The sequence below is a fragment of the Cibotium barometz genome, chromosome 19 (genome assembly GCF_041138505.1).
Source record: "Cibotium barometz isolate CiBa-2024 chromosome 19, ASM4113850v1, whole genome shotgun sequence".
Classification (NCBI taxonomy): domain Eukaryota; kingdom Viridiplantae; phylum Streptophyta; class Polypodiopsida; order Cyatheales; family Cibotiaceae; genus Cibotium; species Cibotium barometz.
In genome coordinates this window covers 2,095,836-2,112,303 of record NC_141064.1, presented here as the reverse complement: position 1 = coordinate 2,112,303, position 16,468 = coordinate 2,095,836, and the positions used below count along the sequence as shown (strand labels likewise).

At 44.5% G+C, this 16,468-nt stretch overlaps 1 protein-coding gene across 10 annotated transcripts in view; it reads right to left on the bottom strand.

The window, feature by feature from the left end:
• ALF4 (aberrant root formation protein) overlaps positions 1-12,325 on the bottom strand; it is a 132,946-nt gene extending 120,621 nt beyond the window's left edge. For 4 of the 10 annotated variants that reach the window (XR_015268047.1, XR_015268046.1, XR_015268048.1 and 1 more), the window contains exons 1-4: positions 12,036-12,319; positions 11,750-11,902; positions 11,613-11,682; positions 11,352-11,518 (exon numbers count right to left, since the gene is read on the bottom strand). Coding sequence is in view for 3 of the 10 variants with exons in the window: in XM_086813119.1 (XP_086669245.1) it covers positions 11,352-11,518; positions 11,613-11,682; positions 11,750-11,902; positions 12,036-12,224 (579 nt within the window). In the remaining 7 variants the exon portion in view is untranslated. Of the gene's footprint in view, positions 1-11,351; positions 11,519-11,612; positions 11,683-11,749; positions 11,903-12,035 lie in introns of all 10 variants that reach the window. The other 6 variants (XR_015268049.1, XM_086813121.1, XR_015268051.1 and 3 more) reach the window with 5 other exon arrangements.
• Positions 12,326-16,468: the final 4,143 nt, after the last annotated feature.

The window sequence follows — 16,468 nt, the reverse complement described above, 5'->3', positions numbered from 1 at the left end:
ACCAAACTTAGTGAGGCAGTGTACTATAAGAGTATATAAAGCCCATCCATGGCACCAAATTTGGACACGTAAATTCAGTACAGATGAGACATATGTCGAGCACTTGTGTGGGGGTTAGACACTCAAGGTCCACAATAGAAAGGTATAGAAGACCATGGGAAAATATTTGTCATTTGAGAATCTAAATGAAGTAAATGGAAAAAAGCTGTAGATAAGAGGCCTCCACCCTCATTCATGAACCATTGAGTGCTCTATCACATATGCTTGTTCAAAACCTGCGTACTCCTTCCACACTGCAATTGTAATAGATAACAGGACTTCGCAATATTTCATTAATCAAAACTCTGACAATTCCACTAATAATGATCGTCCCTCGTGTCACCACACTGGACATGTTCCTATGGGAAAGGACTCTGGGAAATTCTAGAGAGCCTTTAAAAAAATAGTACAAGTATTGAGAATGGGAGATTTCCATTGCATATGCATGTGCACAAATCATGCATGCATGTGAATGCATTAGAGGATTTTTGCTAGAGAATGACGTGTTTTGTGTCAAGCTTGCTTGGGTGTGTAAAGGGATAGGTAGGGATGCCTGGTACTGTAAGCCTACTTATCCCCAGTGAATGCTCTTGTTTGCTGACATATTCTTGATATTTTATAGGTTAAAACATGTGAAAAGAGGCCCTAAAAGAGATACATTCTTATAAAGGCCTATTTATAAGGTTTAGAGTTCACACTAATTTAAATATGGATGGACAATATTATAAGGGTTGGGCATCCCTTGTGATACGGGCATTCTTTTGGCAATATAGACTCGTGGAGAGTTGGAAATATAAAGAAGCTACCCAACTTCTTCAAAAGAAGAAACTTTCTATATTTTTGAGGCTTTCCAAAAATTCGACCACCTTGTAACCTTAAAGCAAGTAGACCATGTCTCTTTCTGAATGATTTTATGAAGGCTGCGTTTTCCCTCTTCTCTTTTCGTTGTAATCAAACCATGGTTCGTTGACAGCAAAGACTATTCTTCGAAGACTCTTTACGTGCAGCCAGATGAAGCCTTTTTTTCGAACATCCTGGCGAACCTGCTGAATTTGTACCGGCTAATGAACTGTGCATACAGGCTGTATGTTGCTCCCGTTCGTACCGTACCTGTTGTACGTAGTGTACCTGCAAGGAGTTGACGTGCGATTCACTGTATTGCAGCCAACCAGCCAGTATTTGTCATATTTGTTCTGTGCTGCATCTACCCGAGTTGTACCCGTTGTACCATATCGACTATTTTGCAGCCAACCCGTAACTATACTCATTGTACTCAAATCTACATGTACCTGTACCTGCTGTGCCCTGTTGTACTTGTACTTGTTGTTCCTTGATGTACGTGTACTCGTACCTACTATACTTGTGCTAGTTGGAGTTGTACCAGTCGATAGAAGTTGTATCAACCATCAGTACGTGTACCAGCTTTACCCGAACCAACTGCACCAATATTTGCTGAACCCATACCTGCTGTACATGCTGTATTGCATCTGGCCGACTGTCGAAAACTCCATTGATGCTGTGATAACTTGGATAGGCTGTATGGGAGCCCAACTGAAGATGTTTTGTCACACACGGGCACATGTATACCGAACCAATTCACTACCAAAACAGCATACATACATCATACATTCGTGGCATATACATGATTACTATCATTGTGAAACATTACATGAGCATATACATCCTGCAAACATAAACCAACTTGCACATGACACAGCACTAGGGGCTAAAGTTGGTGTCATGTGCAAGATTTGCCATGAACATTCTCTAAGGCTAGTCCTGAAGGGCAACAGATAAAGAAGGAATTAAGAATCAGTTAGAACCAGATTTTGGAGCAAAGGAGTGCAAAGCATGGAAAGTGTTGGACTAGGAATGGACAAGATATCATGTTGGCTGCATGGAATGCAGGAAGAGCCTGTCGGTTGCATGGTGTCCTATCGGCTACAAGAGAAGGCAGGTTGTGAACAGCTTTTGCAAATGTGTCCAATCGGCTGGCCGACTGCTGCCAATCGGCTGGCAGACCAGCAGTTGGCCAGCTCTCTAGTTTGTCCAAAGGCCTATATAAGGCACTCATGGCTCATTGTGTTATTGATTCACTCCCGCTTTGGGTGTGGATCTCGACTAGGAGTAGAATAGGTGTTCTACCTTTTCATGGAAGGCAGACCATGGCTGCAAGATTTAGATGTACCTTTTTGTACCATATGAATATATGGAATTTCCAGCCATCTCTCTCTCTCTCTCTCTCTCTATTCTCTCTTCTGTCTGCGTTTTTGCATCAACATGTTCTAAGTGGTGTTTAGGGCTGAAAGAAGACTCTCAGAGCTTCCGCATGTAACATTGGCATCAGAGCATCAGGCTCAGCAAGGCTAAACCCTGATTCAGTCCCATATGAAGGTGTACAAGTCTAAGGCACAAGAAAGTGCACAAGTACGAAGCCCAAGGCAAGGAACACGAGACTAGGAAGAGCTCCCAAGAGGTTGGTTGGTGGTGTTCCACAAAGCCCAAAGGGGATCGCAATCCTGTGAGCCAGGAAAGGCTTTCGGGCAACGGTCTCAAGGGAGGATGATCCTCCAAGGGGTGGAGTGAGAGTGCCAGACTCATTTCTCAGGAAAGAAGACCAAGACGGTGTTCAGAGACAGGGCGGGAACAGATTGGGGATTGGATGGAACAGATGTACAGATCTTATTCAAAGTCAGAGTGGATTTGGAGACCGTGCCGGGCATTCAATGAAAAGGTTGCCAAATTAGGAAGGATGACAAAGGGACTCCGAGGATAGCATGGGATGATGACAATCATCCAAGAACAGGTTGGAATCCCGTCATCAGGTTTAGCAGAGGGGGATGTCATGTGCAAGATTTGCCATGGACATTCTCTGAGGCTAGTCCTGAAGGGCAACAGATAAAGAAGGAATTAAGAATCAGTTAGAACCAGATTTTGGAGCAAAGGAGTGCAAAGTATGGAAAGTGTTGGACTAGGAATGGACAAGATATCCTGTCGACTGCATGGAATGCAGAACGAGCCTGTCGGTTGCATGGTGTGCTATCGGCTGCAAGAGAAGGCAGGTTGTGAACAGCTTTTGCAAATGTGTCCAATCGGCTGGCCGATTGACCAGCAGTCGGCCAGCTCTCTAGTTTGTCCAAAGGCCTATATAAGGCACTCATGGCTCATTGTGTTATTGATTCACTCCCGCTTTGGGTGTGGATCTCGACTAGGAGTAGAATAGGTGTTCTACCTTTTCATGGAAGGCAGACCATGGCTACAAGATTTAGATGTACCTTTTTGTACCATATGAATATATGGAATTTCCAACCATCTCTCTCTCTCTCTCTCTCTCTCTCTCTCTCTCTCTCTCTCTCTCTCTTCTGTCTGCGTTTTTGCATCAGCATGTTCTAAGTGGTGTTTAGGGCTGAAAGAAGACTCTCAGAGCTTCCGCATGTAACAGTTCGGCCAGTCCCCCCACCCCATCCACCCCCCACCCCGAGGTATCTTTATTACCAACAGAAGTATTTATATGTACAAGATGCGGGTGCCTGGAGAGTACACACTCATCCAGCCGACACCAAATTTATGCAACTGTGGAAACATAGGTGAACACAGTACCTGCAACTCCTCGGTTACCAACCGAGGTCGAGCGGTCACCAACCACTCTTGTTGCAACACCCTCGGTCACCAACCAAGGTTGAGCGATCACCAACCGCTCCTCTAGAACACCCCCGGTCACCAACCAGGGAAGAGTGATCACCAACCACTCCTATACTTTAATAGAGCGGTCACCAACCCTCTAACAAAGTGTTGTCCCAAACCTACAAAACAGTAACCAGCCATGGTTTTGGCTCACTGGCCACCCACAGGTTCCACTAGATCACATCCCCAGGCCTAGTACTTGTCTAGGGGCATGTTTGCTAAAGTTTCGCGAGAAACCTCCTGCAAACCTGTAAAAACAGCCAATAATGGCCCTTATAACAGTCGGCCAGCTCCTATAGAGGCTCTATTCACTCCGTCCAAGCCCTATTCTCAACAGAGAAGCCCAAAAGCAGTTCAACAGCCATGCGCAAGATCCTGGAGCCAAATCCATCAGCTTGCAGCCCTGTAGATACAGTCTGCCTGCCCTGTAGAGAGAGAAATAGCAGCCAGCCAGCCCTAGGACCCTTGTACTTCGCATGTATTCCACCTGTAGCTCATGCATATGAGTAAACTTGCTGTTTTGCCTGTCCAAACAGCTCCTAACAGCCCACGACTTCCAGATGAGTGCTCTACAAATCAAGGCTTGCCCACTTTGGCCCTCCCACACCCAGAATAGCAACTCGTGGAGCTTTTTGGGAGTGCCCAGGTGCCCATCTCTCATAATTGGCCTTGGTTCATTAAAAATAGTCCACTTTGATGTGAACTCACTTATAAAATTATAAGTGTGTCCGCCCACACTTTAAGTGAATGTGAACCCTGCACCCAATAAACCTTAGTAACATGAAATAATGAATAAATTGGGTTAAGTGTGCACACTTACCACTTGCAAAACACATAAGGAAACCATACGAGTCCCAAACAGGTGTGCACACGTGTATCCACGGGTTGTCCAGGCGTCCCCGGTGCCCGTGGACATTCACAGGCAAAATACCAAGCAATGTCCAGGCATCAAAAACAAGTCATCCATGCATGTGCAACTCACATACATATGCTGGTGCACAAACATAGTGGATGAAACCTCCCAACTTACATCTTGTACATCCAACTAGCCCGTTCACAAGCGCCGTCACCAGGGTAACCACCCTTCCATGAGTCCAGAGTCACTCACCAGGGTTACCACCCTTCCATGAGTTCATAAATCATGCCAGGAACTCACACCAGGATACCAATCCTTCCATGGAGCCCTTCCACATGTATTCAATCATGACATCATTCCAAACGTATGCTAGAGAAGTGGTGACATCCCCCCCGGCTTCTAATCAGTTGCCCACAACTAAAAAGCTTCCAAGTAGGCCGCAAGAAGATCCGAATAATCTTTAAAATATGCCTCGTCCATCCACTTCGCATCAAGTGCTGGATAGTTCCTGAATTCACAAGGTACTTACGGACAAGACTGCCTCTAGCAGCTTTCCACTCCTTGTGAAAAACAATCTGCTCAGGCTGCAATACCTCTTCCAGCTCATCAACCTCGGGTGGATCTTCCATAGCCGGCTCCACCGGCTCAAGACCAATATATCTCTTCAAGAGACTGACATGGAAAGCATTATGAATCCGCCAATGATCTGGCAACACCAGCCTGTAAGCTACCTCATTGATCTTTTCCAAGATCTGAAATGGTCCATAATACCTGCAAGATAGCTTCGAATAATTACCATCTTTCCCAGTCCACTTGCGAAGGCGAGCCTTTTGGAATTTCAATAAAACCCAATCTCCATCCTTCAAATCCAATTGCTTTCTATGCTTATCTACAGCTTTCTTATGCTTATCCTAGGATCTCTGTATGGCTGTCCGAACCTGTGCAAAGGCCGTATCCAAATCCCTTACATACTCATCTGCTGCAAATATCTCATCCTTCGTGCGAAGGATAGGTGGCAAAATAATCTTGCCATAAACAATCTCAAAGAGCGCCTTGCCCGTAGAAGTATGCACTTAAATAAGAGTGATTTGGGTACACCTGTAAGGTCTCTTGAATGATGGGGTGCAAACCTGATTCAAATTTCTTTTTAGAACGAGACCCGTCTCTAGCCCCATGTCTAGGCTTAGGAGACTCATGCCTGGGTCTCTTCCCACGTACTCGAGACACGCTCTTGGAGTGGTGAGAATCTTCACTTGAAGAACGCTCTCGACGTGAAGATGCATAACGGTGACAAGGATCTACATCTTCTGATGTACTGGAATCTGCATGTGCGGGTGCTCGGAGAGTACACACTCATCCAACCGACACCAAATTTATCCAACTGTGGAAACATAGGTAAACACATTACCTGCAACTCCTCGGTCACCAACCACTCCTGTTGCAACACCCTCGCTCACCAACCAAGGTTGAGCGATCACCAACCACTCCTGTTGCAACACCCTCGCTCACCAACCAGAGTAGAGTGATCACCAACCACTCCTGTCATAGTCACAGGGGACGGCGGGGACGGAGCCTAGGAACGCTGGAACGCCGAAACGGGACGGCGCAGGGACGGGGACGGACGGACGTCCCCCGACGGGCGTTTCAAACAGGGGACGGCGCAGGGACGGGGGACGGCTGTCGGGGACGGCCTGTGCGGGGACGGCAGATAGCCGTTGCGCCTGCGTCCGTTTCTGGCCGTTGCGCCTGCCTGCCTTCGTAGCCGTTTATGGCTGTTGGGCTTGGGCTCTACTAGCCGTTTATGGCTGTTGGGCCTTGGCCCTCTCTCTCTCTTGCCCTTGAGGCTTTCCTCTCTCTCTTGCCTATCTATATAAGAGCCCACCTCTACAAGGCTACAAGCACACACAAGTTCATTGCTCATTGCTCAAGCTTCTTGAATCTTCTCTCGAGTCTCTTCCAACTTCCAAGTTCCAAGCTCTAGGGCCTAGGCTCTCACCTCTCCCTCAAGCCTCTTGAGTCTTCCAACTTCCAAGCCTCTAGGCTCTCTCTCTCTCTCTCTCTCTCTCTCTCTCTCTCTCTCTCTCTCATTCCTCAAGGCTCAAGAGTCAAGCGGCAAGCCATCTTCAACCATGGCATCCTCCTCACGTGCCGGGGCTTCTCGTAGAAGGACAACGGGATGGACATGGTGGGAGGAGGTAAACTACACCACATCCGTTCATGGAGGCGGTTCTCGGCCATGGGTATGCAAGCTTTGCCCGTACCGGCGAACGGGTGGCGCCGACAAAGTGCGAGCCCACCTCTTGCATGAGAGTGGGCATGAGGTGAGGTTTTGCACGAATGTCATGCCCGAGAGAGATAAGAACTTCTTGACAAGCTTAGCGTCTACGAAGCGGTCGAAGCGACAAGGACACCACGAGTGGCCATGGATCCCGCGACGATGGGGAGAGGAACTCAAGCCTCTACCATGGAGTCATGTGGTGGATCGGGATCATGCACACCATCACCTTCGCCATCAAGTCGGAATGTTACTCCATCCACGACACCGGCACCCTCCATCTCCACGGCCTCTCAAATCATTACGTGGCCCACGGCGACAATCTACACTTGGGGAGAATTGAAACCCCAAGTTGAAGGAGGAGGTGGATATGGCGGTGGCCCGCTTCTTCTTCCACGAACACATTGCCTTTCAAGCGGCTAGGTAAGTGCAATCGATCATTGCCAATTCATCATTCATGTTTTCATCATCCTAGTCTCCTTCTCATTAGTAAATTACTTTCTTGAATAGGTCGGAATACTTCAAGGTAATGGTTAAGAAGATTGGGGAGTATGGCTCAACCTATACGCCCCCCTCATCCGAGAGCTTGCGCACTACATTGCTCGACAAGGAGAAGCGCATTGTAGAGCAAGCAGCCGACAACACAAAGCGGCAATGGGAGAGGAACGGAGTCTCCCTCATTGTGGATGGATGGAGTGACACCTGCAAGAGGAGTATTCACGGCATGGTTGCATATTCCCGTGGAGAGATGTACTTCATCTCATCTCATGATGCATCCGGCACTGGGAAGAGCGCGGATGTGCTTGCGGCGGAGTGGGCTACCACCATGGAGATCGTTGGCCCCGAGCATGTAGTGGGCTTTGTTGCGGATGGGGAGCCTTCCAATAGGGCGGCGGGAGCTATTCTCCAAAGTATGTATGGACATGTCACGGTGTCCTTTTGTATGGCTCATTGCCTAAACAACCTCCTCAAGGACATCGGGGCATTACCATGGATCAGCCCGCTCATTGAGGAGGCCAACACCATGGTCTCCTTTGTCCTCAACCACCAAAGACTTCGGCATGAGCTCAACAAGAGGTCCTGTCTCTCTCTCCTCAAATATTCCGACACCCGGTTTGCCTACAACTTTCTCATGTTGGGCCGGTTGAAGGATTGTAGTGGTGTTTTGAGGGGGCTTTTCCTTAGCGACGAGTTTGTCGCCATGCAAGAGTCCCATACAAACACTGGCCAAGAGTGTAGGCTACGGGCGGATGACGCCTCTTGGTGGGAGCGTGTGAAGACCACAGATGCTATGGTGAGGCCCATAGTCCACCTGTTGAGGATTGTAGACGCTATGCAGCCATGCATAGGCAAGGTCTACGAGGCCATGGATCGCATGATAGAGAAGTTGAAAGACTTCGTGCCTGACGAAGACAGATACGAGGAGATCCATGCCTTGTGTCTAGGAAGGTGGAATTCGTACTACTCTCCATTGCATGCAGCAGCTTATGTGGTGGACCCAGAATTCCAAGGCAACAAGCAGGAGAGCGACCGGGAGGTGAGCGCTGGATGGAGGATCATCTTGGATTGTCTTGTGCCTGATGCATCGGTTAGGCGCAAGATCAGGGACCAGCTTTCGATGTACAGGTCATTTCATGGCTCCTATGGCTGTCATGATGCACAGGTTGACCGCTCCAAAGTTGGTGCTGCTCTATGGTGGGAGGACTTTGGTTCAGATGGACTGGAGCTGCAGCAGCTTGCCATCCGCATACTTAGCCAGGCCGTCAGCTCCTCTTGCTTGGAGCAACTTTGGAGTACCTACAGCCACATTGCCTCTAGGAAGAGGAACCGACTCGGGGTAGAGCGTGCCAATGACCTTGTCTTCGTCAGTGCGAACTTGCGAATGCTTTGCAAGAGCATGACCAAGAAGGCAGATTCCTTCACCGAGTGGGAGATGAGTCAACAAGAAGAGCAACGGGAGGATGAGGTGCAGGAGCAGCATGCCAGTGAAGATGAGACTGAGGATGAGCTTGATGCTTCTTTGGCAGCCGCACAAGCTACCCATGACCATGAGGCGAGCACTTCACGTGGATGATCATTCATGGATCATGATTCATGGGCCTTACTACTTAGCTCTAGCCTCTAGCCTCTAGTCTTCAGCACTTTTTTGTCATTGACTCATTTGAGTCCGTCCTTGTATTTTGCCTCCTTAAGGCTTAGTCCTGACTCCTGAGTCCTGACTCTTGAGTCATGACTCATTTTGTATCTACTTAATTATTAATATGACTCAAAATCTTAGCATTTTAGTGTAAATTTGTGCTCATTTTGATGTGCTTCCAAAGTAGAATAAGTGCAAAGTAGAAAATTTTTAAAAAAAAGTATTTTTTGAGTGCCATTCCCTCCCCCGTCCCCGTTCCCTACTTATGGCCGTCCCCCGTCCCGTCCCCGTCCCCCGTCACCGTCCCCCGTCCCTTGTGACTATGACTCCTGTACTTTGATAGAGCGGTCACTAACCCTCTAACAAAGTGCTGTCCCAAACCTGCAAAACAATAACCAGCCATGGTTTTGGCTCACTGGCCACCCACAGGTTCCACCAGATCACATCCCCAGGCTTGGTACTTGTCTAGGGACATGTTTGCTAAAGTTTCATCACGAGAAACCTCTTGCAAACCTGTAAAAACAACCAATAATGGCCCTTATAACAATCGGCCAGCTCCTGTAGAGGCTCTGTTCACTCCGTCCAAGCCCTATTCTCAGCAGAGAACCCCAAAAGCAGTCCCAACAGCCATGTGCAAGATCCTGGAGCCAAATCGATCAGCCTGCAGCCCTGTAGAATCATGACATCATTCCATACGTCTACCAAAGAAGTGGTGACATGTTTTGCTTCTGACACGTTGGTGGGAACACTAAAACCGTGGAAAACTGTCGTGGGAGTCATTTTGGATGTACAAAAGCTTCTTCCCCAATGTTTGAGTTATTGTACCAAGGATTGTAAAGGAAAGTCTTCTCCTTTTATTTTCCAAAAGAACTATAGAAGATCAGACAAGCTTTTATTACTTAGTGAGAGTGGGGATTCTAGTGCCAGAGAGATCCTCACTTGCGGGGATTCTAGTGCCAGAGAGATCCTCACTTGCGGGGATTCTAGTGAGAGTGGGGATTCTAGTGCCAGAGAGATCCTCACTTGCGGGGCTTGTGAGAGACAGGGCCCAGACCTTGAGAGCTCCACCAAGGGGCTTGAGAAGCTGGAAGCACCCCTTGTCGTGGGCTTGGATGGAGGTTTGTCTTTGTTTTTCATTGTTGCAAAGCACCCTCATACTTGTACTATAAAAAATACTCCTTGGAATGAAGTTGTTTCTAAGGGGGGAGGGAGGGACGGAGGGCAGGGCAGGGGGGGGCCCATTTCAGCCCCAATGATGTGTTGAGTGAGAATAGTTTTTCATTCAGTGTAAAGTTTCTCATGGTTTTGCACGTGTATTCAAACTAGGATTGGAGTGTTTATCTCGATGCCCGCCCTCGTTAAACCTTGAAAATTCATCCAAGGACTAGACCCAAGTCATACACCCTCTTCTTCCACTACTCTGTCTCTATTCCAAGTCAATTAAGTTCGTACATATGGATTGGATAAATATGTAACACATTGATACGCAGCATCTCTCTCTTCGCGGAAGGTTCTGCTAATTGATATTGTTCACTAATAGCAACTTCCTTATCTGTATCTTCAAATTTCCTAAAATTCTTAAGTTCTTCAAGCAATCTTTCGTGGACAAAACCGTTAAATCCTTCGAATTGAATTCGTGCAAGTTCTGGCAATACAGGCATATTTGGTCATGCACGACAATATGGTAATTGGCAAGCAGTAAAGAGAGCATGCCCTTGTTGCTGTTTAATCAAGTGCTTGAACGACATGGTGTGGACATTCTATGTGCTTTTGCTCTCAAGAGCTTTTTTGTTTTGTGTGAAGCCCGAAAGTCTTACATTGTGTATATCTCAAGTCTCAAACTACTGTAAGACAATGAGGACTAGCAAGCATTACAAGTCATCTTCTCCATGTTGTGGTAATACACAAATTTGAAAATGCGGTCTTATTTCAAGTTTTTCATTCTTGTTTTAGAGAACTAACACTACAATTTTTCTCACATCTTAAATATTTCATGCAAGGCCTCACTCCCATTATCCCTTCTCCACTTGCTTGTCCCACTTGAGGGGGGGGGGGGGGGGGGGGGGGGGGGGAGATCGCCTATTTTCCTTTCACTTGATGTCATCACACAAGTCCTTTTTTATAAAGAGGCGAGGATGAGACCAGTTGGCGCTAGAAGGACCCCAGTGCCCCCACACCAAACCCCTGCACATGTATCCACCTTCCAAGCACAGCCAGCTAGAGAGAAAGAATGCCCCCTTCTTTTTCACCTCGATTATCTGTCCTCACATGTTTCTGTTCTCTAAAGAGTAACCCAATTGCCATCTGATTATTAAAGCACATTTGAAAATTTCTCTACAATGTTTAAATTTGGGTCAGACCTCTTCACGTTCACCAATATCATGTAAAGTCGTGACTATGTGAGCCAACTTTTCGAAGATCTCCCGAGTCTGAAGACCTGTATCCATGGCAAGCCTAGCTATTCTCAACAGGCCTGACAGAGATTCCTTGAAAAACTCCAGCCTTCGTCTTCTTAGGCGGGTGAAAACTGCAGAAGGCAACAAAGGATTTATTTGAATTGATTAACTGTAAAAAATTAAAGTGAAAAATCACGCTGTAAGTACAAGTTTTTGGAGGCATACTCTTGGGTAGGCCGTCTAGGATGACGGGACACAATGCCAGAGTTTCAGGCTCGGAGTACAAATGCAAAGCCTGAAACCATGAGAAACATAGTTATTGTAGCTAATCAAAACCAGGATAAAAGCAACTCAAAGGCTACCTCCATGTAGGCTGCAAACATGTCGCGAGGGTCGCAGAAATCCAACAAGGTTTTCAAGATGGACTCTGCCGTCTCCCGGCATGATGCATGTGGTGTGGCTGCAAACTTGGCAAGGATGCGGGGCATGTCGATTCCAAGGCTGTCGAGTAGGGCCTTGCAAAGACACAAGATACATTTCAAATGTGATTCTGTGAGGTTTTCCCATGGAAGAGGTCAAGTTTTCTGACCGCGTGTCTTCTCTTCGAATGAAGAGGCTTTTTATCGATGAAAGGGAGACAGACTTTACCTGGCCCATGGCAGTGGAGGGGTCAAGCACAGCCTTGGCCTCTCCCATCAACCTCTCACTCTGGCCTGCTGCTTCTCCGTCATCGTCAGACCAAGCATCCAATGTCTCAGCGGCAGATGAAAGCCTCTCTACAAGATCCATCCCCCTTGCTTCAAATTCCATTCTTTCACTGGCGTTCGTTGTGCTCATATTTCAGAGCTATGCAACTTCTGTCTGTATATTTCACTGTTGTCATGTATCTATCTTTGATTAATTAAAAGCATACTGTTTGTCATAAGGTGATTTTTATATGTATTAATATTAAAAAAGTGTAAATTTGGATGCAAGCAATGAATATATTCTTTGATTAATTAAAAGCATACTGTTTGTCATAAGGTGATTTTTATATGTATTAATATTAAAAAAGTGTAAATTTGGATGCAAGCAATGAATATACATGACAACATTGAAATATACAGACAGAAGAATCTTGTGTATCGTATAAAACTATACTTTTATCACTTTTATGATACCTAATATTATTTTCAACTATCTTATTTTGAGAGTATTCTTTTAGAAGGCATTCATTTGTGTGGCATCACGATGTTAATCCATGATCGTCCTACATCCAAAGCACCCAGACATGTGTCCAATACAATCGTGGTACGAGCCTAGAAGCTCGATACAGCAATCAAGATCCATACTCACACGAGGCATGCTCAACATTGAGTTATGAGAACTCCATATAACTCAACCTAGAAGCTTGGCAATTCGTTGTGACCACCTCCAAGCCAATCAAAATCAAGACCCACACGAGGCATGCTCAACACTGAGTTATGAGCCCTCCTCTTACTTATGGAATATTGTCTAGCTCTCTAAATAGCCAACTACTTATGGAATATTGTCTAGCTCTCTAAATAGCCAACTACTTATGTGTGACACTTCCTTGGGGTGCATGGGACATCATCCTATGACCATGCCAAGGATGTTTCTCCCTTAAGAACTCACCTCCAAATTGGACGGATCCCTCCAAATGAAAGAAGTCAATTGGATAGATCCCTCCAATTTCATCCATGATCATTCAAGATCCCAATTCCAATAGCTAGCCTTTTTAGGTGGTGCCTTACACAAATGAGAAATCTATGTGTTTTTTATCTTAACAATAGTGTTCGAATCACAACTATGCAACCATCCTTTGTACTTCTTTAGCTTACCCTAAATCATGCAAAGCATAAGATTAAACTTTGCTAAGTTCCTTATTAAACCATCATTGACTCCTTTGGGAGCCTTGCAAGTTCTCTAACTTGATAATACCTTTTGACAACTTGTAGTTTGGCAAGAAACCTTTGAGTCTCAACACCCAACGTTCATTGCCATAGCTGATATTACCAATTCGTTGGTGTTAAGACCATATCTTTTGTAAGTGCAATGGTACACTTTTGTATTTTCTCACACTAAGTGCTTCAAGATTAAAAGATACTAAGAGATAATGGGTAAATCAATGAGCTAGAACCATCTTGTACTTAGTAGTTTTTGACCATGAGCACCCTAGACATGTTGTCTTAGGTGATCACATGTAGAAAGGTGGTATATTATAATCACTTTTGAATGAAAACATACATAATCCCATTATCTAAACTAGAGTGTACTCTCTTACTTTCTTGTATATGTGATCCTCTCATGGTGTGTGCTAAGTGTATATGTGTGAATGTTTAGAGAAGAATTGCTTGCATGCTTATAGTAGAGTGCTTCTTCTAATCTTCTCTATCACAAGAGTGTGTGAGGTTAGTGGTGTTGTACAAGTGGTGGCACCCATATATCCTACCATCCAATGCATTCCTCTATATCTAACGGATTGAGGACCCGTGCCCCACCCCCACAAATGCACCCTCAAAATGTCAAAACCAAGTGGGTGTAGAGACCTAAGGTCCTACCTCCAACACCACCCCCAAAGTTAATGCAAGCATGGAAAGCAGCAGCAACACCCCCGATGTGCATGCTAGAAACACCAATCAAGCTACTGAAAGTACCCGTGCCACCAAGCCCATCCGCAGTGGTTATATTCGAGATAATTTTGAATCTTGATGAGCCACCCAGGGTGCCGAGTGTTCCATTGTATCCCCACCCTAGTCTCTAGGGGATCCTCATGGTCCCACGACACCCCCGTGCACCTAGCCACAACATCAACTCGCGAGCTAGAAGGCCAAAGTTCAAATAAGTGCACTAGCCAAATCGACAGTGGTGGTATGCAAGCGTTCATCATGGACGAGAAAGCGATTTTGTCATGCTACAATAGCTGTAACTTATAATGGTCCTTGCATTATAAGCTTGAGGACTTGTAAGACTAGTACTTTTATTCTCCACCCAACCATATCCCAAAGGGATCCTAAACTGCTGGTTATATAGGCCTAAGTGGTGTATGACCTTCCAACTTCAACCCCTTAACCTTTCATTGACTGACATTACCTTTTCATTATCCGAATGTCTCTTCAACTAACCCCTAGAAGGGGGCGCCCTCCTCTTATGTGTCCCTTGGGCTTCCATTGTGCACCATTTACTTCCCTTTTTACTTTAACTTTAATGCCTATTAAACATTGCTTAGGTATTTCCTATTTGAAATCCCCTAAATCTTTTATATATAAATAATATTTCCTATTCTTATCTTTTAGTGTTTCTTGTCAGTCTCATAACATTTCTTCCCTCTTGAAAGAAACATTTATGTCCTTGAAAACAAACTCAAGAAACCTTTTCTTTAGTGTAACCACTCTTTTCCAAGTTAATCCTTCTTCTAGTCTATCTTTCCACTTTACTAAACATTCTTTAAACACATAATGTCTAGTTTTCTTTTCTTAATATTCAAGAATCTTTTCAGTCTCATGTGGAAGAATAGGTGGTTCTATAAAATCAACTATTGCTTCTTTTTAATGATGTTGTCATTGTTTCCCATCTTGTGTTTCAGTCTACTAACATGAAACATATGATGTATTTTGGATCCTTCAAGTAAAGCTACCTTCTTGTAAGCTACACTTCCAATCCTTTTTACGTATTGTATAAGGACCACAATACCTTGGACTTAAATTTGGAACTTTTCCACTTTTTAAAGTTTCTGACTTTCCAAAAACTTTTACATAAACTAAATCACCTTCCTCAAAATTAATTGGTCTTCTTTTACCTTTCTCATAACTAATAAAACAATCTTGCACTCTCTTAACATTGCTTCTTGTAATGTTTAGCATGTTTTACATGTCATAAATTCTTTTACACTCTGCAATTTTTCTTTTTACAACCCAACTGCTATGGGTACTCTAGGTTGAATCCACATATTAGCATGAATGGACTAAAACCCGTAGCATAATGTTTAGCTCTATTATAAGTAGATTCCAATGCTATGGGTACTCTAGGTTGAATCCACATATTAGCATGAATGGACTAAAACCGGTACCATAATGTTTAGCTCTATTATAAGTAGATTCCAATGTTTAGCATAATGTTTAGCTCTATTATAAGTAGATTCTAATAATGGAAGATACCCATCCCAATTATTTTTCGAAGCATATCTTCTAGGACTAGGTTAACTCTTTCTGTTTGTCCATCACTTTGTGGATGTTTAGACGTACTCTTACTAAGTTTGGTGTCCAACTTTTTAATCACTTCTTTCCAAAAATGGCTTGTAAATTTTGTATCTCTGTCACTTACTATATATGTTGGCACTCCATACAATCTGTATAGATGATGGATAAACATTCTAACCAATTCTGCTGTTTTTACTTCTTTTTTAGTTAGTATAAATCATACCAACTTGGTTAACCTATCCACTACTACCCACACTGAATCATGCCCTCTACTTGTTCGTGGTAGTCCCACTATGAAATCCATAGAAATACTTTCCCACTTACCCTCGGGTATTTGTAATGGTTGTAATATTCCACCTACTTGTAGGCGCTCAGCTTTATTAACTTGGCACTTAGGGCATTGTATAACATAATCTTGGATGTCCTTCTTTAAACTTGCCCAATAAAACTATCTTTTAACAAGCGCATAGGTCTTAGAAATTCCAGGGTGCCCCCCACTTGGATTGTCATGACATTCTAGTAAAATATTCTCACGAATATTTTCTTCTTTAGGTACACAAATGCAAATCTTTATATAACAAGTACCCATTATCAATGGGAAATTTTTTCCGATGTTCTTTTTCGCTTATTGACACTTCTTTAATTGATTCCTTTGAACCACTATCTTTTTTAAGTGGCGTCCTTATATCATTAGCAGCTGTATTTTCTTTACTCTCTTTTTGAGAGTTATCTTTTTTAATCAAGTAATTCTAAACTACTCGATAGCTAGGGTCATTAGCACATTTTCCTTTCAAGTGAGCCAGCAACTCACTTTCTAGTTAAGTAAAACTCAATTCATTTATCATGGACGCTTGACTTAGAGCATCTGCCAACAACCACATT